The sequence below is a fragment of the Perna viridis genome, chromosome 3 (genome assembly GCF_037379345.1).
Source record: "Perna viridis isolate PV_CMFRI_1.1 ecotype Kerala chromosome 3, ASM3737934v1, whole genome shotgun sequence".
NCBI classification, from domain to species: domain Eukaryota; kingdom Metazoa; phylum Mollusca; class Bivalvia; order Mytilida; family Mytilidae; genus Perna; species Perna viridis.
In genome coordinates, this window is record NC_142447.1 from 57978290 (window position 1) to 58004590 (window position 26301).

Sequence of the window (26301 nt, forward strand, 5' to 3'; positions counted from 1 at the left end):
TTAGTCATTCGAAAATTTATTACTGACAGACAGTGTGATATTTATATTCAAGTCTCATCTTATTATCTTTATATATATTTTTTACTTCTAAAACAAACAATAAAGGCCATTACACTTGACATACTCTATAACCTAACTCTATGCAGTTAAATATACCGTTCATGGCATTTTCTGGCAGTATAAAACACATTCCAATATTGCCACAGTACAGATTTACACTATTAATGCCCTTTAAACAATAGATTGTGTGTAAAATTTAAGTTTTAAATTATTGGTCAAAATATTAAAAATCATCTTAAATGTTAATAATTCCAATATAAACATTCATAATCTTTTGATGTATTGACTATTCGACCTTATAAGTATTATTTCTATTATATTGCTAATTTATTTATATCTGTAAATATATAGGAATACTTAAAAGCTAATACTAAATGCCCCCCCCCCCTCACTCCCCAGGTGGGATCGCAGAGAATCTTGAAACATTTCGTAAAAATCAACTTTGAAAACTTGTTCACTTGCCATAATTAAATAATTCAGCACAGTACTAATTAAATTCCAGGTTCCAGATTGACTTTTATAATGGAAACAACCGAACGACAAAGTAATCATATCAAATATGTACATTTACGTGTCCATGCTGTAACTAAAGTGATCATCTGATATGCTCCATCTGTCGACAGTTAAACGTGCATCATATATAACATATGATTGTTAAATAAACAGAGAAAAAAAACAAAATATGACATAGAGAAATGACACCCTAACTTACAATATACAAAACGATACATTTCAATTGGACGTACATAGAAGTCAATTTCTATTAAAATTAAAAAAAAATAAATTAAAATTCTGAATGACAAAGTTTTTTTACGACCAACTGACTTATGGTTATATATGGGTAAGTTTATAACATCGACTTACGGTTATATATAGGTAAGTTCATAACAGGTATTACTTTGGTTGAGACCATGTTTCAGTAACAAACTCAACCGTAACAGCACATGTTCCCTGATGATTGCATCATGACTACATCATACAACAAACAAAACATACAATATGTAAATATAAATGCCCTTGAGATTTTCATTAAAAATATATAATATTACAATATGCACATCTGCCTGTAAGGGACAGGTTGTAGTCTGGTACGAAGAACCTATGGAAAGGATTACAAAAAAGGAAGTCATGTAATGCCAACATTCTTGCTAATTATTTTTTTTCTTACGTTTTTAACCACCACTCTTACTATCTATATAATTGTCTGTAAACAGACTATCCTTCACCCTATTCATACGCGTTCTTCGCCAAGGCTGTTAGTATCCATAGTATAACATGATTCTCTGCTTTCATTAATACTCTCTCTAGATGGCAAAAATTCCCTGTTAATATCTATCATTTGATCACTAATAGTCTTGGATAATTCTTCACTTGTATCAGGTGGTACGAATGAGAAATATGTCTCTATCATATCATTCATTCCTTTGTTAATATCATTTGACAGTTGAAAACTACATGAATCTACTAATGGTAAAGATTCTTCTTCGTTCGAACTTTTATTTCTGCTGCCATGCGTTGGAGATATATCTGGATATGTTGGGTTTCTCTCATTGTTTGTTAGTGAACCAGGAATACTGACTAAAGATGAACACGGACGTTCATTGGTAAGCGTTTGGGTTGTCTCTAAAGGCACTGCGGGTGTTTGATATGTACTATCTACAAAATATTTTACTGTCATAAATCTGAAAATTGTACAATTATTTTTTGTTAAATTTCCATTGGTGAATTGTGTTTTCTATTGTAAAAAGAAAACGTTACTGGTTTAAAATGTATTGTATATGGGCCACATTGATAATTTGTATGTATAAAAATCAAAACACTTCAGTTACTATACTAAAGAGACCGAATTTATACATCCACTTGGATGGTTACCTTTACACAAACTGTGCTGTCTTCTGAAGACAATAAATGCACATATTGAAGCAGAGATTATTCCAGCACCAACAAACAGCCATGCTATCAAATCGGATTTCTTCACTGGTTTATTGGCACCTGGTGCATTCATGGTTAAGTTGTATGGCAGTACGTCGATGATACCTGTTAAATCGATGACAACCACCATAGAAAACGTGTTTCTCTAAACATGAAAACAATGCCTTTATAAATTGTTACAAATGTAAATCATACAAACTTTTGGCCTCACATTGAACTTATAAGGACTCGGTGTATATAAATATACATTTGATTAAACATATAAAGTAGAAGTAATCTTCAATCCACAGAAAAAAAATATAACAACACTGTCAAGGGCACAATTAAATAAAACCTATTTCTTCACACCAACGAACAAAAGCCTAAAACTACTACAAGTGACCGTATCGTATATATTTTTTTTTATGAATGAATGTCAAGCAAATACTACAATTCAAGATACAGAAAGCTAATTAATACAGGTTTAAATGAACTCGACCTATTGCACATTTAGTGATCGCTGCAACTTTATACAGGTTTACATTAGCTTGACCTATTGTACATTTAGTGATCGTTACAACTTTATACAGGTTTGCCTAACCACGGCCTATTGCACATTTAGTGATCGTTGCCACTTTATACAGGTTTACATTACCTCGACCCATTGCACATTTAGTGGTTGCTGTTCGACAATGATTACATAATCTGTTGCCAGTATAGCACAAACATTTGGACGGAATGTAGTGATAAATATCGATGGGCGTTACCTGGAAGGAACACAATAAATCATTATAATACCAGTACTGGACACATACTGTCAAGAGGATATTACTGCATGTTATTGCCCGGGCATTACCTCCCTGTATTTTTTTTTTGTCGTTCCCTCCGCTGGCTGGGTCATTTCTCCTCGCAGGATTAATCTAGGGCTGTAACTTAGTACATGTTGTATGGTAGTACGGGACAGTTCATTTAGATGTTATTATGTAGGATAGAGGATCAAATTAATGATGCGTGTCATAACAAATCAATATTAAACAAACTCGAACTCGTACCGCTGTGACATCTATGGCAACACCGCCTGCACAAAGTCCAGCGCCCTAGACCTACAGTGGCCGTGTGGTCTAGGGCGCTGGACTTTGTGCAGGCGGTATTGCCTAGACCTAGAGTGGCCGTGTGGTCTAGGGCGCTGGACTTTGTGCAGGCGGTGTTGCCATAGATGTCACAGCGGTACGAGTTCGAGTTTGTATAATATTGATTTGTTGTGACATGCATCATTAATTTGCATCGCAAATTTGACAGTTCTAATATCGTTGGGAATATTTGGGAATAAATATATTAAAACAACAGGAAAAAGCTACTCTAATATGAAAAATATATTAATGTAAGGAGAATGGATAAGGTGAATATGTCAAAAAGACAACAACCCAAAAGGGATGAAAAATGTCAGCTCAAGGCCACGCACGGGTCTTCAATGAATGGCCTATATATATGTAAGACGCGGAAGTGCGATGGAACGCCGAAGTGCGATGTTCGTGCGATGGTCAACACTGAAGTACGTTGGTTGTTTAACGCAAATGCGCGGAAATGCGTTGGTACCCAATTCAACGTCACCAAGCGTAAGCATAAGCGTGTACAATGTTACAGAGAAAACTACCAAAACTGAAAGGAAATTAAGTCATAAAGTAGCTTGTATATTGTTGCCTGTATAAAACATACGTAGCATGCATCATTACAAATTTTGAGTGTTAACAGTACATGTATTTAATGCAGTATCAAACTTTAAGAGATACATTACGATACTCGAGGTAATTAGAGAACATAAACTGTAGCTACAGGTAACAAAAGCTAGCGGATACCGAAAGTCGTATTGCATAATTAATAAGTTTTACCGGAACCACTTTGTTATAGTTGAATTAAAAATCTGAAAAAAATGTTGCTTTTTTTATAAATTTGATATCATGGATTTTTACCTTTTGAAAAAATAAAACATGCTGTCACAACGAATCATGGAGCGTATTCTATAGTTGAAAGGCGAAATAGAAACTGCAATATACGAGTTCAATTTCCGGTGGACCAGATTGGCACGTTTCTCTTCATATTAAGTACAGTCCCTTAATCCATCAAATCTAGACCTCTGTAGCATCAATCATTCTTTGATAACCTTAGCAACGGTGTATAGGATGACACATACGCAGAGAAAAAAGCGCCGTCTTATACTACATTACATTTATATTTGCAAATTCAATAGGTACTATCGATCAGATGTGTTTTATGCAGTACATGTAGTTTATACGCTAATATATGAGTCTTAGAGTTGTTCACAAACGTTCTAGAGCTTAGCTTGTCAAAAAATATGTTCATATTAAAGAGTACTCGTCCTTCTAAAAGAGACAGCCAGTTTTTTGGGTTTTTTTAAAATTTCCACTGGGTGTAAGAAAAAAATGAATTAAAATTATTATTTTTTTTTTTATAATTTCTTCAATAGTTGGAAGTATGAACGAATTGAATGCAAAGTTTTCTTTTCTGATTGCCTGTTTACTAATATCATATCTGTCAAATTTTAAGATAATCGTATGTTTACGGTTACAACGGAAAAAAATCTACATGAAAGTCAAAACATTTCAGCGTCAGGCACAAAAAAACACTGCACCTTCTCGTAGTGGCCAACGCATTTACGCGTTGCTATTGGCAGTCAACAATCGTGTCTAACCATCGCAGTTCAGCGTGATCATAAACGCACTTCGGCGTACTACCATCGCACTTCCGCGCTACCATCGTACCTCCGCGTCCCATCGCGGTTCCGAGTCTTACATATATAAGCAACCATTGTATAATTAACGGTTGCTTGTGGACTGTATATTTACATTTAATGGCTGCTACATCACTATGATCTTTATTTTGGTTCTGTCAGGTATACTGTCGACTTCCGACTAGAATGGCCTTGCTGATCGCCATTCAATATGACTTCAGTGGAGAGACTAATATACCTGTCGGGAACTTTTGTAGAAACTCTGCATTCGTTAGTTCTTAAATTTTGAGGTTTGAAGTAAAAATACTGGTCATCTTGTAGATTTTATGACGACATCGTTCTAAGTTGACATGAAATAATCTCTTGAAACTATAAGAGGATTATTTAAAGTCCCGGTTGAATTACAGCGGCATTTGTAATCGCCTTTTAAATTTTGCTATCAACACATCCTTTGATGTAATTAAGAGAACAGAATCGTTTAAATGTTGTATTATTTGTCATGTTGGTCATAGAACTTGTCCCTTTGTTAAATATAGACTTACCCAAACTTCCGCAAAGTCTAGATTTTGTTGAAGGCTGTATGACTAATAAAACAAAAAAGTAGTATTTGGTTAAAAAGTCTGGAGACACTTGTAAAATACAGGATCACGGCTAAAATTATAAATTAACTGATACTTTAATTCTGAAACTGAGTAAAAGACTATCAAAGAGTAATCAAGGGAACCAAGGTAATAGCGGTAATCAAAAGAATGTAATCCAGGGACAAAGACCAGACATGGAAAACCGACATACACAACAAAGAACATAAAGTAACTAAAATCATACATACAAAGTAACAAAAGTAAATGAGCAACTCGGACTCCACTAAAAACTGGAAGCATGGACCAGGTGCACCGGTAGGGTAAACGTCCTCTGTTTTTCTAGAAACACCCGCCAAGTTACTCATAAAAAGTCAAGTCCGGATTAGACAAACGAGGAAAGGAAAACTATGACCCGTTGAATAAATCAGTTTTCATGGAGCAGATGGATACACCATAACGATCTACGAGTTCATGATGACGACCATAAAACTTCTGTAGTGATGACTTCTATCTTGTAGCAACATAACCCTGTTCCAGAAGCCTATTTGTATGAGTTCTAGCGCGATAAAAAAGTCTGCGTAGATTCGGCAATCTCTGGCATAACGTATGAGTTGTGATATGAACATTCCATACGCAGGTGCTGAAGGGATGTTGCCACAGATGAAAGGAAAGTTGACAATTTTGAATGAAAAGGCATCACGTTTGTCGTAAAGTTTGGTCAATAGTTTTCCTTTACCATCGATTTTTACGTGTAGGTCAAGATATGAGGCTGACTTCACCGTGTCTGTGTATCCTTTACCTCAAGTTCTTTGGGGAAGATGTCATGTATCAAATCCCCGAAATTAGGATTGTTTAAAGATAATACGTCATCTATATACCGGAAACTGAGATTAAAGGATCTAGCTAAACGATATTCTTTCTTTCGGATCAGATCAGCCATAAAGTCAGCCTCGTAAGAGTAAAGGAAAAGGTCAGCAAGTAAAGGAGCACAATTTGTTCTCATTGGAATGCCGACCGTTTGTTGAAAAAAACGTCCACCACACTGGCAAAATATGTTGTCGATTAAAAATTCTAGCATTTTGTAAACATCTTCCTCTGTATATTTGGAAGATGATTTGGAATTATTTCTTACAAAGTAAGAGGAATCTCTACCAAGAACTATATATTTGTATCTAGGTGTACCATCTTTTTTGGAAAAACAACGATGTATAATGTTTTTAAGTCGGAATTTTAACTGAGTATGGGGAATAGTAGTATACAGTGTTGAAAAATCATAGGTTTTAATGCTATTATATTCAGATAATAGTCTTGAACTGATTTTCTCCAAAAGATCTTTCGAATTTTTCAGGATCCACATTGAATTAATACCACTACGGGAGTAACAAGTATTGTGGTAGGACTGTAGACCCTTTTTGACAGTTGTGAGTATAGAAGTTGAAAGTTTTGAAAGAGATTTGGTGGTACATTTTGCAGATCCAGCTATGAAACCTTGTTTGTATGGAATCTTGTGAAGTTTAGGAATCCAGTACATAGACGGTATTTCACAATCATCGTCATTGGTAGAGAGACCAAATGAGGATAGCACAGATTTGTGTTTTTTTCCCACAATCTCTTCTTTGTTGGAGAGTGTGGTAGCAGTATAGGTCTTATCACTGCTATTATTTTCTACGTCTACCTCTGATAATAAACATTGGATGTAAAACGTTTTGCAGACAAAACAATGTTGTTTTGGGCTTTGTCTGCTGGTACGACAACATATTTGTCATGTATAGTAGACAATGCTTTTGCTACATCGGGGTCTTTGAAAACCGATATAGCCTTGGCACTCATTGACCTACTTGAAACTTTCATTCGTTTCAAAATTAAATCCCTCACGGCCTTTAACCACTCTGACAGAGAATCAATGCCTTTTTGTTCTCGTTTTATCCATTTTCTTGCATAGTCCTCAACGGCATCCATAAGAACTTTAAAGTTATAATTCCAATTTATGGAGCACGGTTCACGGTACTTGGGACCGTTAGAAAGGATATTACGTAGAGATTCGTTTTCGATGATGGTTAAATCTCCCGTAATGACGTGACCAGAAGGACCATATTTGAATGGAGAGTTTTTGGAAGAACAGTCAGGTGGTTTAGCCTTGAAGTCCTCAATCTCGAAGTTCTGCAATAGACTTTTATAATTGAAAATTTTGAATGCAATGGTAGTAGAGTACAGGAATATGAAATAATTAGTATGGATTTGTCTTTGAAATATGGAGGAAATATGTTGGTAACGTTTTTGTGATGGAGGATGTTAGTCAAATTAATTGCATCTATACCTTTGTTGACAAACAGTAGTGGAAGAAATGATCGTTTTTCTTCACCTTGACTTTTCACACAAACTGGTTTAAAGAGTCTGTGGAAACCAATATCCAAAATGATGGCAACAAGTCTGTATAATGATGAGGTGGGGTCAGAAACAGGAGTGTCAAGACTTTCGTTGTAAAGGGAGTGTAGTAAAGTGAGAGGTATAGAATAAAGTTTGGTTCTAATGTGATGAAGTCCAAGAGGTTTTTGTATGAAAGGAAGGAGACCATCTATTGAGACATGATAGGTGACGTATAGTGGCGATGGCCATGACTGCTTTCCCGTCTTGGATTTTTGTCAAATAAATTCATCACATTTATGCTATTGTTATATTGGCTTGAAAGGTTTCCTATACTTTTGATGTTGTCATTGCATTGGTAAGGTATTGCAGTTCCTAGTCTGCGTATCCAGTATTCCTCTCTTTCCCTACGATAGCTTTTACTTAGAACGGGACTGTTCGTAGGATGGTAATTTTTTTTCTAAAATACGAACTTTCATAGAGAGGATTGAATGATCTTGTTGATTAAAGTGTTGATAAACTGTCGGGAATTTGGAGGTGTTAATTCCCGAACGATGACCGCACATTCTTTTGTTTAATCGTTCTTGCGTTTCTCCGACATATACTAAACCACATAAGTTGCATTCTAATCCATATATTAAGTTCGATGATTTGCAACGTAAGTCATCGTGACTTCTTGTATGGAAGGTTTTGTTTGTAAGGGAACTGGAGAAGAAAGAGTCGGTTCTAAGAATGTTTCATGTTTTGCAATTTTTAATACCACATTTTGATATGGTACAATGTGGTTCGTCATCGTTGTAGTCAAATATATCATTTAAAGTGATGGAACATGGTTTGATAATTTTGAAATAGTCAGAGTTTTTGTACTGGAATAGATGGTCTGAACGTGTGATTGGGTACTTTAATTGGTCGGGGCACTTTCCATACATAAGCAAAATCAAACTAATTGATACACATTATTGTACACAGTGTTCAACCGTATCTAAACAACATCAAAGTATTATTATTTTGAATCATTTCAGGATTATTTCCCAAAGCACTTGTTAATAGTGAGCAAAATACCATAAATAAATTCTTTGGTTCAAACGGCAGTTTTCATTTTTGACTCGGACTATAACGTCTCATAATTTTGGCAAATTAAATAAGTTTGCTTGGACGTGTTAAAGAATTAGTGTTAAACGTGAGGAACACGAATCCATGTATAAATAATATAACTCACCAAAAATATATAGCCATTTATAAACAAGCTCGGTTCGTCATGAAAAATATCATAATTGGACGCATTTACGGTAATCAATCCAACATCTTGCAACAAACCATCAAAAATATTGACTTCAAATAAAGTTAAGCCGAAGTTTTCCGGTGGAATCTCTATGTAAATATCCATTAATTGTGTTTTTCCATTGTAAATACATTCTATAGACTGATCCCAATTTGAGGGATATTCAGGATATTCCCCTGAAAGACAAAAAGAGCATAAACGTGTAAAAAAGATTCAATTGAAATATTTTACTAATCGTGGTTTTCTTTTACTATTTCATGTATGTCAGTAAAATATTCATGAAATCATTGTCGTCAAAGAATAATCAAGGGATCTAAGATACGAATGAAAATCAAAAGATTGAATTCCAAGGATAAAATATAGAAAGGGGAAACAGACAAACATAACAATGAAGAAAAAATAACCAAAAGCACGTATAAAGAAACAAAAGTAAATGAGCAATTCGGACTCTACTAAAAACTTGGAGGATGGACTAGGTGCACCGATAGGACAAACGTCCTCTGCTTTTCTAGAAACACCCGCCGGATAGCGCATAAAATGTCACGCCCGGGCTAGACGAAAGAAGAAAGGAAAACTGTGCACCGTGAATGAATTGGTTCTTATGATGTAGATGGACACATCATAACGATTCATGAGGTTATATTGACAATTTCATTTTTTTTTACTGTCGTCGACAACTTCTATTGTACTCGACAAAAATTAAGGACTATGACTATAAAATCCATAATTCGCTCTCTATGAGCAGTAGTGTTGCTAAAGTCATTTATGAATCTTCTTCTTAATCAGAAAAAAGTAACCAGTAAATAACTTATACTGTTGACAAAATTGTACAAAACAGAACTATAACAACTTTATTATTTACGACATCTCAGAAAAGATTCCTTTCAGTCAAAAAACCACGATTTTTACGATATAACACTTTGGTGAAGGTGAATATTATACAACAGAAATCATTTCACTTATTGGCGCCAAAATGAGCTGAGCCTGTACAATTTAAAATAGTATTACTGTACTTTTATTGACCCAACATATTAGCATGTGCTCTGTATTATACCGAATGTAACTCATCCGGCGTCCTAAAAACAGAGGACGCTAACCGTACTGGTGCACCAAGTTTTTTGTTGTTTTTTTTTTTCGGTGTATGGTGGGAACCCGGATTGCTCATTTTCTTTTAGTTTTTTTGCGTCTCTTGCTATATTGTTTGTTGATTCTGTCCAACTCTTTCTTTGCTTCTTTTCTTTGATTCTGCATAATATTTGGGTTTCCATTAAGCAGTGGTACCTTCGTTTCCACTTTACAGTACAGCAGTCTTGCAACCAAATGGTTGCTATCCGACTAAATCTTTATTCTATCAAGAGCCCTACAAATTGTTCGAAAGACATTCCAAATATATAAATCCGTATGCGTTTTATTAAGGAATCATAGTTTAGAAACGTAACTTTTCCTATACGATCTTCAATGGATAGTCGAATAATAAAATTGATTACAGTCTGTAAGTGTTTATCCTACGAGAATGATAAAACCTTAATGATGCCATTTACTGACATTCATGTAGCTAATATATTTAGTTTAAACACATTTTATTTATCAATATCAAATATATGTACAAAATAGATCAATCAAAGTTTGACAAACAGGATTCGGAAACAAGCAATAAGCTTTTATTAATCTGTCTCCTTGTCAATACTGACAATTTATAGATTTAAACATACAACAAGTATGCTTAGGAAATAAGAAACATCATGTACATGTACTACCATATAATGCAATATAGATATTGATAATGAAGAGCAATTAAATAAAAAAAAATTATATATGTAGTCATGCTGAGAAGAATGAAAGGAGTTTTGAAATGCAGTTCAACAGAAGCGTTTGCTCTGAACAATGTATTTTTGAACATGTTTAAATACATAAATATTTTCATCAAATGTTAGAATATCTGACCCATACAATAACACGTTTATATCGATAGGATAATGAAGTGTATTTTAAATTGAAGTACGAAGCTGGTCATACTTATGACACTGAAAAAAGAAAATGATAGGTTGATTCGACATGACCACATGAACAGTTTGGAGAGTCTACAAGATTTCGCATGAACAGATGCTCGTTAAGGGAGCTGCTGTTCATGCGAAGCCTTGTATGTAGAATCTGTCCTTGCCTTGTCCTGTATAATAATATTTTGAACATGTATTTTTATGTGTCCCTAGTTTTCTCTTATACATGCTTAATGAACCAGATATTCGTGTTTCCAATGGCAAACTATTCCACAAACGGATAGTAGAGGGCAGAAAGTATTCAGAGTACAAGTTTGTGCGTGTATGAAACTTAACAAAGTTATAAACTTGACGAGTGAAGTGACCGTGTCGATCACCAACTGAACTAGGAACAATGTCACATAAATAACATGGGGATTCCTTGTTTATAATCTTATATAACAAAATAAGTCTATGTTTGTCCCTCCTGGACGAAAGTGTCTCCCAACCCGTATCTTGATAAAGTTTTTCTAAAGACGTTAATTTTGTACCTCCCGTGATGATGCGCATAGCTTCTAACTGAACACTCTCTAGCTTTTTAAGTAGATATTGAGTGTGGTTTTGCCGAATGACGTCAACAAATTCAAGGATAGGTCTGATATACGAAAAGTACATTTTCTCAAAGACATACCTGTCAAGGTATAGCAGCTTTTTGTTCAGAAATGAGTATGCCACGATGTGCACCAAAATTCATATTACTGCGAGCATATATAACAAACGGATACCTGCTTCCTAGTGTAATAATTTCCATTTATACTCCTGAAGCTCGAATATGAGCCAAAGCTTATTCATTTCACAAACTTAAATATTAGTTATTCAAAAGAACTACAGTTACTTCTTGAAGAAAAAAAAACCCGAAGTTTCACTAATTTAATAAACTAGTTAGGGATTACTTGGAAATACAAAGTTAATTAGCGCCCGTGCATCTGAGCCCGAAGTTCATGACTCTATGATACTCGAGAAAAATTGAAATATATAGACGTAGCGTACGGTGTCGGTGTCATTTTTGGTAAGGGAGTACAATACAATTAGGTCATTTCTGAAAATTTGGTCTCATTTTGTTGAAATAAAGCTGTTTTGAGGCAGTCCACACAGAAATTTCTAGTGTTTTGTCACAAAAAAGTGCATATTTTCTAAATCCTTGGTGTGTGGAGGTTCAAGTCATTTATAAGTAATTTAGTGATTATTCTCATAAAATCCAGTAGCCATGGTAACATACTGAAAAAAATATTACTGAGTTTTAGTACAAATCAGGGGTGCCTTTCCAAAACTAACAGCCAAATATTATGTTTTATAAAATATCAGGCACTTAGACACTACCACAGGATGAAAGCATGCATGGAGTAGGTGGAAAAAAGGTAAAAATAATAAGACCCTTTTCGATTCATTCTCTCACAATTTTAGTCCCAAAAGTTCGTGCAAAATAAGGTGTAACAGTTTTGAAAATCAGACATCTGTGCTGAGGAGAGAACCTAATACGGCAGGGGACTGAAACATTCCGGATACCATTTTTCTTTTAAATTACACCTGTTTACCATAACATATATTACATCTGTCTAAATGCTGATCTACATTTAATCAATATATCCACCAAATTTCAACTTTTAATTTAAAGTTTTACAAAATTTGACCAGGGTAACTTGGTGTGCGAAACAGTGCGCCTTAATGTAACTGTATAGTGCACCCTAACGTCCAAATCGGCAAAAATTGACGTCCTTTTTGTATTGCGACGTACATCGTTCTATAATTGTTACATGTAAAAAGAAGTGTGCTTAATTAATGTTTTACATGAAATAACACACACGACATGTTTTAATATGATGAAGGTGAAACCTTTTAACGCTCCCGAAGAAACATTAATTAAAAACAACTTTGATAATTTTTGTCAGCTATGATTTAATATTTTATATTTATAACATTCAAGTATGGCAATTTTTGTAATGATATATATTTGTCCTAAAGCATTATACTGATTGTCATAGTCTGATATGTCTATTGGGCGAACTGTCCGGCATTCATAAGGAATTATTGGTTGTCATGGTCCGAAATGTCTTTGGATCGAATTGTCCGGCACTGGTTACATGTAACATAGTGGTTCCTATACTTTGCGAAACGTCTTAAAAGATTTATTTTGTTGCATTTAGTTTCGCTTCATTCTGATACATTTTGTATAGTTTAATTTTGTATTAATAACGATTAGATTCATTTTATCGAATTGATTCGTTTCGATTCTTTCTTTCATCATTTTCGTTTCGTTTTGTTTCGTTTTCGTTTCGCAATTTTCATGACCCGAGAATTATGGGTAATATCGATTACGTAATGTTCGTAACATCTGGGCGCCATACTGCAGACTATAAGGCCAACCCTATCTTGGAAAAGACATGATTTGTTTTGTATTTAATTATCGAAACTAGCAAATATTTTCCGAGACTGGTTTGACTGAAATCGCACATATACGCAAATGAAGCTGCCATTATGCTGTTTTTCAGCTCCTGAAAATGAAGGTACAAACCGGATATTGATGCTTTTTCTTTAAGTATACTTAAGAACCAAGTTGATTACACAACCATAAACCCTTCGGGAGCGTATTATTTAATTATTCGATTCGATATTAATTTTTCGCACGTTTTGGTCAATTGAAATGATCAGATTACATCCTGATATGGTAAATAGTTTGGCATCAACCATTTAAAAATGATTTGAAGGAAATTTTATCCTATGAGAATAATGTTAGGAATTATGAAAATAAATTTCGTGATGCAAACAAAAGTAACACCCCCTCACTGAAACAGAAAGCCAACAAACCTACAAGCAAAAAAGTCAGTAGCACCCCCCCCCCACCCCCCGGGAATCATATTGTGAAAGCGTGTAATGTGAATCTTTCCTATTTGATTTTATATCTGTAATGTAGATGCATATGTTAATATTTCCGAATACATGTACTCGCTTCGAAATGTTATAAGGTCTGTTGCTAAACATAAAACATTGCTAAACATTTCGTGAAAACAAAACCTTGGCAAATCTCCCTCTTCGAGAAAATTTGAGAGCGAAATATCCCGTTTTTATTATACAACGAAAAAAACTTGCGGTCGTATAATGTTATATATACGGCGCAGTCGTCGTCGTCGTCGTCCGGGAACACTTCGTTTCCGTGCGATAACTATAGTTGTGGTTGATAAATTGTTCTGAAATGTTGATATGATTTTACCAACAACTAAGAAGACTTCTATTTAATTTGGACTTTGTTGCCCCTGACGCTTAAGGGAAAGGGACCAAAAAAGTGTAAAAATACGTATTTTATTAAAACCCATGTAGATTGTTTTTTTTTCTATCTTTAATATTTTATTTTTAATGTGTTCTTTATTTAATTCGGCTAAAAAATGTACAGCAGATTTTGTGTGTTTTGGACCGTTTTCAAGTTATAGGGGGTCAAAGTTGGGCAACCCCTAAAAACATTTTCATAACTTTTTTTTGTCCGATTTCGAAATTATTTATTTTATTGGATTTCTCATTAACAATCCTGCCTGCATTTTTCAATTAGAATTCGGATATCTCTGACGGTTTTCGAGTTATAAGGGGTCAAAAAGGCCACACCAGAATAAATCATTTTTCTGTTTTGTTTTCGGTCCGATTTGAAAAAAAATCAAAAAAAAAATTTTTGCAATATTTGTACAGTTTATTATATCTTATAGCTAAAATAATTGTCAAGAGGTAATTAGACGATCATGAAATACGTTGATTTTACAATATTTCACCAGCGAATGTGCAAGCGCGTGTCTACACATTTCAAAATACTTTGATGCAGGCACGCTGATCCCGATTTCACCAGGACATCACTGCATATGAAGAGACATGAGTGCGCGCAAGGGGAAGTGGCTTTCTTTTTCCTGTTTTCTTTTCAACATTTCTTTCATTATTTTATTATATTCGCTAAAATCTTTTTTTTTATTCGTTACGTCCACAGTCGTAATAATTCAATTCAGTATCGTAACTTTTCAATACTTTTTATTGTTTTTTAAAATTGACGTTAAAAGAGTTTTTACGTCGCAAAGCAGAACGCTACTTTGGAAACGTCAAAAATGCGCTTTGTAACATTTTTGTTAGACACGGTTTTATATATATATATATAATTGAATTGAATTAAATGCCGTACAAAGCAAGGCAAAAAATATTATGGGGTGAAACTTGTGGTGAAATTGTTTTTTCTTACCGAATTAGGTGGGGGCGTACGCCTGGTACGCCAGTCCTTGGGTCCGCGCCTGGCAAGAAAGTAGCCAATCTAATAAGATTTGTGACATAATTGAAATACGGACAAAAAGGCTTTTAACAAAAAGACTGATTGAACATTTTATATACGATTTCATTGGGGTTATGTAATAATTTGTCAATATAGTTAATAAAAGTCCAGATTAAAAAAAAAGCTGTTCGCATAACTTTAAAAAAAGTCTAACATTTTGTCTTCAAATCGGTTTCTTTCCATTTTTACAATGTCCACATCAAAAGGGAGATATTTGTGATATTGTAATACGCTTTGATCTTACCAGTACGTCATGAAAAATATGATATCGTCTGCAGCACAAACTGCTCTTTCCAAAAAAAAAGACGTCAAGAAACAACTTAGATATATTGGTGAAATGGAAAGCCAGCATTTCTTAATGTTACCCGTTCACATATGAAAATGGACGTTCTTGTGATCGAATAATGCTTTCCCTCCGCAATTAAGAATCTTTCAAAGATTCATGATCGTAATCCTAAAACAACAACCATTTTCGAACATTTTAAGATCTATATTGCCTTTGATTACTCCACATTCTAATAGCAATATTTCGGTTTCCGTAACCAGCCCCGGTTCAATCGAATGTAACACCAACAACGTACGCAACGTCATAGCAAATTCTAATAAAAAAATACGACTTTCACTTAGATTGATGTTAACGGATAGCTCGTTTTAGCTAATTTATTCAGATAAAAAAGACAAAAAAGGAGGTTAATAAATTACATCAAAAATATAGCAACCTTTCATTGTTTAGAAAAAAAAGCTGACGAAGCAACATTGACAGGACTGTTTTAAATGGTAGATATTTTTAATGGGAACAAAATCCTGTGAACGCGTCGTGCCATACATATGGTGTCCGTGATCTACAGTTACTGCTTACTGTAATTATCATTATTATTATCAAAGGCAAGATAAAGTTGACGTACCTCCATAATTATTGGTGTCTATTTCTGTCTTCAGTGTTCTATACTGTAGTAAAGGGTTAAATCGGGGCAGACTATGTAATGTAAATGTGTAGCTTGATTTAGGCAGGACGTTGTTTACAATGAAGTAAAATGTTTCCTGTGACAAAAAAGGGAACAGTTACGAAATGTTACAATGCCAATCGAAAAAAAACATTCAGGATATTAATATAAACTCGCACATACTGAAAACTAGGTGTACGTATCTTATATGCATCGGAAAAATATTCTTCTGTTTATCAAAAATGGCACAATGATATAAGATCGGTCTTCGTGTCGGAGAAACGGCGACAAGACGTTCAATCACGGCGACTACATTTTTTCTCAGTCAAAGCACCAAACTGGCTACAGTAAGTTAAATATCTACTATAGATATGTATTACTTACATAAGCGTTATTAAAAGCTAATGATTTGTTCTGTAGCTGCAAGATAAAACAACGACCACTGCCAAAATCAATCCCATCTTTTCCCTCCATAACTAACTGGAAACCTTGAACCACCGGTGGATTCTCTTTGAAATACAAGAAGGAGTTATTTACATTTCTTTGTATTTCCATGTTTTTAAACTGAGATTTCCTTTCTCATCAATGCATAGGTGTATTTTTTTCAAAAACTATTGTCACACAAATTTCTATTATTCTTCACTTAATATGAATAAAAATACATATCTTGCGTAGCTATAAATCAAAATATCTACATTTTTGTATACGGTATCAAAACAAGAATTCAAGTGTACCTAATATTCATGGCAGAACAAAACTTGTATATGTTTTCTTTTGTTACTAAACCTATAAGATTAGTCACTTATGTATATAGACCTTACTTCGCATAAACTGTTGCCATATCAGTAAAATGCCAACAGTTCCGTTCTTGGAGATAACCTTGGACTTAAAGTTCAAAGGAATATCGGGTATATCTTCAACATCTCCAAATAGCATCGGAAATTCTCTGGTCATGAACCAGGGCTCACAATCTACAACAATCACTGATAATTTACATACATGTATCAAGTGGCGGGTTCCAGACTGGTAGCTAGCTATTTTTATTTTGTATCTTAATATAGTTTCAAATTAAGAGTTCACAATAATAACTTGGCGTGCCACCTCACTCTCAGCAATGAAATCATACAAATGTTAAAAAAATGATTTCAAGTGTATTAATACTCTAAGCACCCTTTAACCAGTAATTCTTAAAAAAACAGTTAAAGGTAGGAAAAGTACTCTATACATTTGAATATATACAATCAACACATAAGATAGTAATTTTATAGTTCAAACTCCCAAAAATAAAAGGCGAAAAGGTGTAAAGATCAAAACGTCCATGAATATACATTTAACTTGGTTAAAAGGCGTTTAGATTATAAACACACTTGATTACTTTAAATCGATTCATTATTTGTATGCTTTCCTTACGTGATATTCTGATTTCTAAGAGTTAAATGTCACGTGAACACGCCCGCCCACAAACAACTATATCTTACTACTGATCTACGAACAACACGCAAAAGTGTCTAGTTTCACACATTACAAGATCTTAGCACTATCTTTTCTTCTTACGAATAGACCCTTTCATGCTAACTGTGGGATAGCCTATATACAAATATTCGAATACGGAATTCTGCCCAAATAACAGACACAATAAGCTATCGTGATAACATAAATATCAGATACACAAGACATGCATATAATAGAAACCGCACACACAATAAGACACGTAACAACATACAACACACATGCGTACATGATGGTCAATAAGACACGTAACAACATACAACACACGTACGTACATAATGGTCAATAAGACACCTAACACCATACAACACACATACGTACATAATGGTCAATAAGACACGTAACAACATACAACACACGTACGTACATAATGGTCAATAAGACACGTAACAACATACAACACACGTACGTACATAATGGTCAATATAACACGGAACAACATACAACACACGTACGTACATAATGGTCAATATAACACGTAACAACATACAAAACACGTACGTACATAATGGTCAATAAGACACGTAACAACATACAACACATGTACGTACATAATGGTCAATAAGACACGTAACAACATACAATACACGTACGTACATAATGGTCAATATAACACCGAACAACATACAACACACGTACGTACATAGTGGTCAATAAGACAAGTAACAACATACAACACACGTAGTACATAATGGTCAATAAGACACGTAACAACATACAACACACGTACGTACATAATGGTCAATATAACACGGAACAACATACAACACACGTACGTACATAGTGGTCAATAAGACACGTAACAACATACAACACACGTACGTACATAATGGTCAATAAGACACGTAACAACATACAATACACGTACGTACATAATGGTCAATAAGACACCTAACACCATACAATACACGTACGTACATAATGGTCAATAAGACACGTAACAACATACAATACACGTACGTACATAATGGTCAATAAGACACGTAACAACATACACGTATTGTTATATTACTTTTTTTAGTTAGATTTTGAAGAATTGTTACGTTGGATTGTATTGCTTTCTTTTCGGGGCCTTCCAGAGCTTACTTAAAGGTGAGTTTACACTTTTTGAAGACTTTTTTTGGTGAACGCTTGTGCATTTGTTGCGTTTTACCATATCCGACCTTTTCCTAATTTACGAGACAGGATTGGCGATAAAGATCAGACGGCACTTTACACAACATATCTATATCATGCACACACATAATTAAGACAAAAGCATAATAAAACTGAGAGTAAAATATTAAAATTCATATGCCAATTTAGCACTAATGCGCAGCAAAAAAAAAAAGATATGGCGACAAGAGCTGTTTGCATGCAGGACATCGACATTCTGAGCCCTACCTAGCTTCACATGTTAGCACATTGAAAAGTTGTAGTACGATGACAGTATTTGTGATTTGTATGATTAATACTAGGATACAAATTCAAATACATGGAAAATTACTCACCAGGTATATAAGTATACAGGGAACAAGACACCTGAGTCTGAAAAGAAAAAGAAAAGTTATCGTTGCCGCTGGTTGTAACCTTTTATTCAGCTTGTTTGTTTGTTTGTTTGTTTGTTTGCTTGTTTGTTGGGGTTTAAAGCCCGAGCAGAAATATTTCAGCTATATTCAGGCGATATTCAGCTTGTCAATCATTTTTCTTAGATCCGTTTTTCTTTTTAAAAATAGAAAGGAAAAATTCTTGTATCTTCTTAAACTACTTCGGATGAAGGATATTTTTTGATGCTTGAAATGTATAGCCCTTACAATGTGAATAATGCATTATGTCCAATGTAAACCAACAAGACATGTTGTAATTAAATTGCATAATAATATAAATCTATGTCTACCGATTGGTTGGTTGTATTGTCTGTACCCAGGGGACATCGATGGATAGTGCTGATATGTACGATAGTACATGAAACACCTTTGTTTATATTACATGAGAATACACATGTAGTTGAACAGATCGAAAACTATTGCTTGACTATCGAAGTACAAGCTCATAAAATTACTGTTTTTAAATTTGAAAAGGCTTAATAATTACAATATTTTGCAATAAATTCTCCCAATATTTTTAGTATTCCTGCATTTTCACATGACATCAGCCAAACACATTTATGTTCAATATATTGATTAGCAAAGCTTGAGCATTGATCTATTATGATATTTAATACATTTTCGCTCCTCATTTTGCTTAGAACACGTAAAAATATAAAGCGAATTTCATCTTCAATGTAATCCGAACCGCACTTGGTATAAAGTCTGAGGTGTAGAGGAATACCCTGGTATCTGCCTCTTTCTATTTCAAGATGGTGAGATTTGCTGATACTTCTCCTGAACTCAAAATCACTGATGACGTTAAGATACTTTTTATACCCAAGATTAGACTTCCCTGTCCATCTTGTCTCACTGAAATAAATCAGACAGTGACGTCCCTGTCTATCTTGTCTAGCTGGACTATAAGCAGACAGTGATTTCCCTTGCCCTCCAGTCGGACAAGACTATAAGCAGACAGTGACTTCACTGTCCCACTTATCTAGCTGGACTATAAGTACACAGTGACTTCCCTCTGCATCTTGTCTGACTGGACTATAAGCAGTGATTGACTTCCATGTTTTTCTTGTCTGACTGGACTATAAGCACACAGTGACTTCCCTCTGCATCTTGTCTGACTGGACTATAAGCAGTGATTGACTTCCATGTTTTTCTTGTCTGACTGGACTATAAGCACACAGTGACTTCCCTCTGCATCTTGTCTGACTGGACCATAAGCAGAGATTGACTTCCATGTCTTTCTTGTCTGACTGGACTATATGCAGACGGTGACTTCCCTTAACATCATGCCTGACTGGACTATAAGCAGACAGTGACTTCCCTTTACATCATGCCTGACTGGACTGTTAGCAGACAGTGCCTATCTTTTACATCATGCTTGGCTGGACAATAAACAGACAGTGGCCTCCCTCTCACTCTGTTCTGGCTGGACTATAAACACACAGTTACTTCCCTCTTCATCTTGTCTGACTGGACTATATACAGACATTGACTTCCCTCTACATCTTGTCTGACTGTACTATATACAGACGTTGACTTCCCTCTTCATCTTGTCTGACTGGACTATATGCAGACGTTGACTTCCCTCTACATCATGTCTGACAAAGATATATGCCTGACCGTACTATATGCAGATTGCACAGACATTTGATTTCCTCTACATCTTGTCTGACTGGACTATAAGCAGATAGTGACTTCCCTCTCATTCTTGTCTGACTACTATAAACAGACAGTGACTTCCCACTCATTTTTGTCATACTGGACTACAAGCAGACAATGACTGTGTAACTGGAATATAATTAGACAATGACTTCTCTCTGCATCTTGTCTGACTGGACTATAAACAAACAGTGACTTCCCACTCTTTCATGTCTGACTGGACTATAAGCAGACGGTGACTGTGTAACTGGAATATAAGCAGACAGTGATTTCTCTCTACATCTTGTCTTACAGGACTTCAAGCAGACAGTGACTTCCTTCTCCATTTCGTCTGACTGGTCTATAAGCAGACAGTGACTTGACTTGACTTTAAGCACACATTGACTTTCCTGTCCATCTTCAATCCTTGTTTGAATAAAGCATATGGTTAAATAAATTATCTATACATATGCATAATACGAATAATACCTATGCATAAATAATGTTGCTTATGTAAAATTCAATTTAAGCATAAATGCATAAATCGAATTAAGCATAAGCATTTTATTTTTTATGGTAATACCGCGCCATACACAGCTATATATATTCTACAAATTTTATTTGTGTATGAAAGACTAAGATTGTAAGACAGTTCTCTTAATACTATACATAAAAACTCCAAATAATAAGATAATTGTTGGTTTCTTGAACAAGAAATTATATGTAAGCTAGACACATTTGTATTGGGGTTTCTATTAGAATCCAAATATGTAACATATCACCAAAACAAAAACAATCGTCTGATTCAGACACTTCAAATATTAGAGGTATATGGCATTAGTGGGATAGATGCCTGTTTCTATGAACACAGGACGAACAAATCTTCTCCACATATTTACTACGTATCACACAGCTAACATGTTGGCTCTTCTATACAGTGAATAAATTCACAAAGTATGAACGATCCGCGAAGCTATTAACGACGCATTTGCATAAAGAGACGGGGAGTAGCATAAGAACAAAAGTTTTGAAATAGTAAATTACCCTCTATACAAAGGACTATGGTCTTGGCTAGCGTACTTCGTTTTGGAATGCCATTTTATGACCTAGTTTCACCCGATTTCCAATAGAAAATAAATAAATTAAAAGAAAACCGTTAAATCAATTTCATAAGTGGTTGTTGTTAATTTCTATACCTTTCGCAAACAAACACAAAGAACTCAATGACAGTCAAAGATTTATTATTTTTAAATAACATACCAGAATAAATAATTGTAGTACTGGAGTCGATAAGTATTGAAAGCAATAAAAAAATACTATTTGCAACTATTTACAAAGAAAGATCCAAAGAATACATAAAGGAGAGAGCTAACTGGCTAGGGGTTTCAAACTTTTCCTTAAAGCTGCATTAGCTGCCAAATTTTGTCAGTTATGATTCTACTGAATTATGCTGATTCAATGAAATAAGTTAGTAGTGATGCAATTGAAGCAATAAATGTCATCTACATTTCATTTCATCTACTTCTCGATTAGTTTTCAAATAAATAATGACCATATTTGAGCCCCATTATGTCACATTAGGTAAATTTCAAAAGGATCCTTGCGTTATATTCGAACTTTTTTCTTTTACTGCTTGAGTCCGTCGGTCTTCCTTACCGTTGAATAACCACTTTCGTGCGACAATCTGATTTGTTACTAACGAGGCGACCCTTACAGCACATCCCCCGTGCAGGTCCGGGTGTAACAAGAATAGGCCTGCAGCAGCGCTAAGCTTGTCGTAAAAGGCGACTAAATAGTGCTCAGAACCCTAGCCGGGGGCTAGGGCGCTCTGCCCACAGTACCCCTGGCGTGTTACATGCTGGGGTTGTCAGGCTATAATACGGAAAACCTGACCGCAAACCATAGTGGTGCATCGTGTTGGGAAAGATGCCACGTTCCTCGCACGTTAAAGAACCCTACTGTGGTATTCTCCCGGAGTAGGAACCATAGGGCTCCGCCACAGGAGGCTAAATTGCCCGATCCTACCCACCTCTCCCTATTTCCAGTGGCAATCAAAATTTGTCGACCCCATTGTCCTTGTGTCCCATCCCTTTTTCATTTCATCATCATTTCATGTTCATTTTATCATCAATTTCATGTTCATCGTCTGAATGTAGCTAAAATATTGCTGCTCGGACGTTAAACCCCAACAAACAAACAAACTTACAGCACATGCGCGGATTAAGGTCACAAGAAGTCACATGCATACGGATTTATCTAGGTCGATTTTTTGTCTTGCAAGACAATAAATATATAGACACCTATTTCATGTATTTAATGCATCTTATATGTGGATATCAAATAAAGTTATACAGGAAAAGTACAATTTAGTAGAAATAATTCCAAGTTCAGGTATATTTCAACAGAAACAAAAAATTACGAAAATGACAGCTAATGCAGCTATAAGAAATGTAAAGAATATGTATCATATTCACTTGTGTTTATAATGAAGTGCTAATTAATGAATTTGCCTGATTTTTAAAAATCTATGTCTTGCTTTCTGAGTATTTTTCAATGTTTTCACAAAAAAAACATATCATTAAAAAGAATTTTTGAACTTCATAAGTGGGGGCGGGCCACAACCCCCCCCCCTCAATTTGCCAATGCATTTTGGCAAATAACAAAATCTGCACTATTTTGCTTTAATTAGTACCATACTAAATAACTCAATTGGCTCTCTGTTTAATACAAGATGTGTCATTCTGTTTCGCATTAAAACAATCATGTCTATTTTTATTGAAAAATTATTTTAAATTTTAAAATATTTTAATTTGCAGGTAGAAATGACAAACCGATCGTAGCAGAAAATACTTTAACGATAAATACGGATAGTCCTAGGACTGTATAATATTCCGGGTTACTTCACAGGATTAACGCCATTGTCAATGTTGTCGTACAATAATTAACTGCTCAACCGTTGAGTTCATTTAAAAACACAGATGAGATATGTGACACAATTTAAAGTGTGGTCCAGTTTAAATTTTCCTCTGTAATGTTTGTATTTTACACTTTACTTTGAAATTATACAATGTAAACAACAGAATCTAATGCTTGTGTACAAATGCTTCTTGAAAATACATACAAGGATGTACAAATCTGATCAGTAAAAACAGACAGAACGTGTTAATTGTTTTTTTTGTTTGTTGTTGTTGTTGTGCATCAAATACAAGAAAGATTACATATAAAGAGAAATGAACGAGCAGGTTGCTTGGGTGAGTTTGACCTCCGTGTGAACCTTGTTAACTACTCACCTTTGTTGTACATGTTACCATCGAATATCTCTCTCCTTCTAGACTTGACAAAAAAAATATTCCAAGAAAGAATCGGTTTAGGCACATATTTCATCTTGTCGGTACGAGTTTATGCTCTTCGTGAAATACTCGTTAGATAAAAGTAACCATGATATTGATTTCTCTTGTTATTCATATTTTGTCGACCGCTGATAACATTTACTTGAGCTAACGGAAGAAATATGACAACATTTATAGATAATAGTGGATTTTAAAATTGTCTGGGTCATTAATGAGGTTATCGTGTTTAAAGGGGTTGTACTTGAATAGTATTTTAAGATATTACTATTAGCAGTCCTATATTGTTTTTCCCATAGGCTAACATCCAATGAAATAGACAAGGTGTTTCAATCTGACTTTTGATCATTTTCAATTAAGGAAATGTCAGAAATCAGCAGAGGCGTATTTAAGAAGAAAAGGCACGAACTTTGGCACCATACAATAGGTTGAACTAAAAATAGACTTTTTTTTCTATTATTACGAGTATTGTTTTTTTTATTACATTGTAAATATGTATTCGTGTTTAAAAAAATGATATTTTGAGTAAACTATCATTTATTACAGTTAAATTATAGTGTTAGGTGTTTAAGTTTGTAATATTAACTTTACAGCATGGCAGTGATATTTACCCCTTTAGTGACTGCTGTCGGGGAGCTGCATTATCATTGCTAGGTACTACCAGATTATACTCACTTGCAATTGAGGGTTGCTGCTGGAGCAGGACATTCTTACCCTTCTGGAGCACCTGATATCAATCCCGTTTTTTTTCATTTTTTTAGTTCATATTGTTGGTGCTTTATTTTTTTGTGTGTGACGTATTGTTTTCTTATCTTCAGTTTTTACGTGTCCTCTATTTTATTCGGTTCGCAACATTTTGTATGAAGTTTGTCTTCGTTTCTTGTGTTCATGTTCAGTCCATGTTTTTGAATTTTGACGTATATGTATTTGAACTATCTCACTACTGACGTTTCGATATTCTTTGCCCGATATTTACATTATAAGCTCTAAAACTTTCATAGACATTTTTTTTCTCCATTACAATCAACTTTCATGAAATCTTCCACCTGACTCTTTGGGATGTCTCAGATGTTAAGGTGTACAGCAACCATCAAATGATACTTGAATTAATTAATATATTAAAGAAAAAGAATACCGAAAAATGTGTTTGTGAAAAGACAGCCGACCCAAGAATATAAAAAAGACGGCCGAACCTGGAACATAGAAAAAACAGTCGAAGCGGGAAAATAAAAATAGAGCTGTACCGAGAACATAAAAGACAGCCGACACGGGAACATGAAATACAAAGTTTCACTGTGAATTCCCAGGACACCTTAAAGTTGCATACCATTGTGAAGCTTGGAAAATAAAATCATAAATACTATACGATGATCTTACTGGTTTTAAAAAAAAATTGAATAAATGATTTTTTAGTTTTTTTCTGCTGTCAGCATACAGGCAAATTACTCACACATGTAAAAATTTTCATGTACTTTTGTAGAAAATTACACATATCATTTTATAGTACACATTCACAGCTCTGTTTTGACTAACATACACACAGATCATGCACTTTCAATGTATGTTCAGTTTGTTTTTGGAAATACATAGAAGGGTAATCATTTGACCCGAGAGAGGTAATGAAAATAAAAAAAACTGATAAATTGGAACTAGGATATGTAGATCGTAGCTTGCGTTCAATTCCATTTTTATTTGGTGGTCGCATACGGGGTAGGGGTAAAAAAGACAAATTCAAAATGACGGAACGGTAATATGTTACAACGGAGGATAACTTCACAAATCATCTTAACCCTTAAAGCCCTCAAATATGTGCAAAATATGGTAACTCAGCAGTTCAGAAGAAATATTTGCCCTATTACATCGAATTTTTAAATTAGACAGGCTTATTATAGACTTACGCTGAATGTATGCCATTACGGTCGTTTCTAAAGGCACATTCGGTGTATGCCGTTCACGTGGTCGGGGTGTACACCTTTCGAGAGAGAAACGATTGGACGTGA

General features: G+C 34.7%; 1 protein-coding gene across 1 annotated transcript; it reads right to left on the reverse strand.

The window, feature by feature from the left end:
* On the reverse strand, window positions 1–24489 carry LOC148623076 (uncharacterized). Its single transcript, XM_088573581.1, has 10 exons — window positions 24245–24489; window positions 19224–19260; window positions 17046–17195; window positions 16609–16733; window positions 16186–16321; window positions 8885–9123; window positions 5263–5304; window positions 2627–2738; window positions 1933–2097; window positions 1–1716 (listed from the first exon to the last, which is right to left on the reverse strand). Exons 1-10 carry the CDS (start codon window positions 24329–24331, stop codon window positions 1292–1294), a joined length of 1518 nt encoding a protein of 505 aa, XP_088429707.1. The 5' UTR covers window positions 24332–24489; the 3' UTR covers window positions 1–1291.
* Window positions 24490–26301: the final 1812 nt, after the last annotated feature.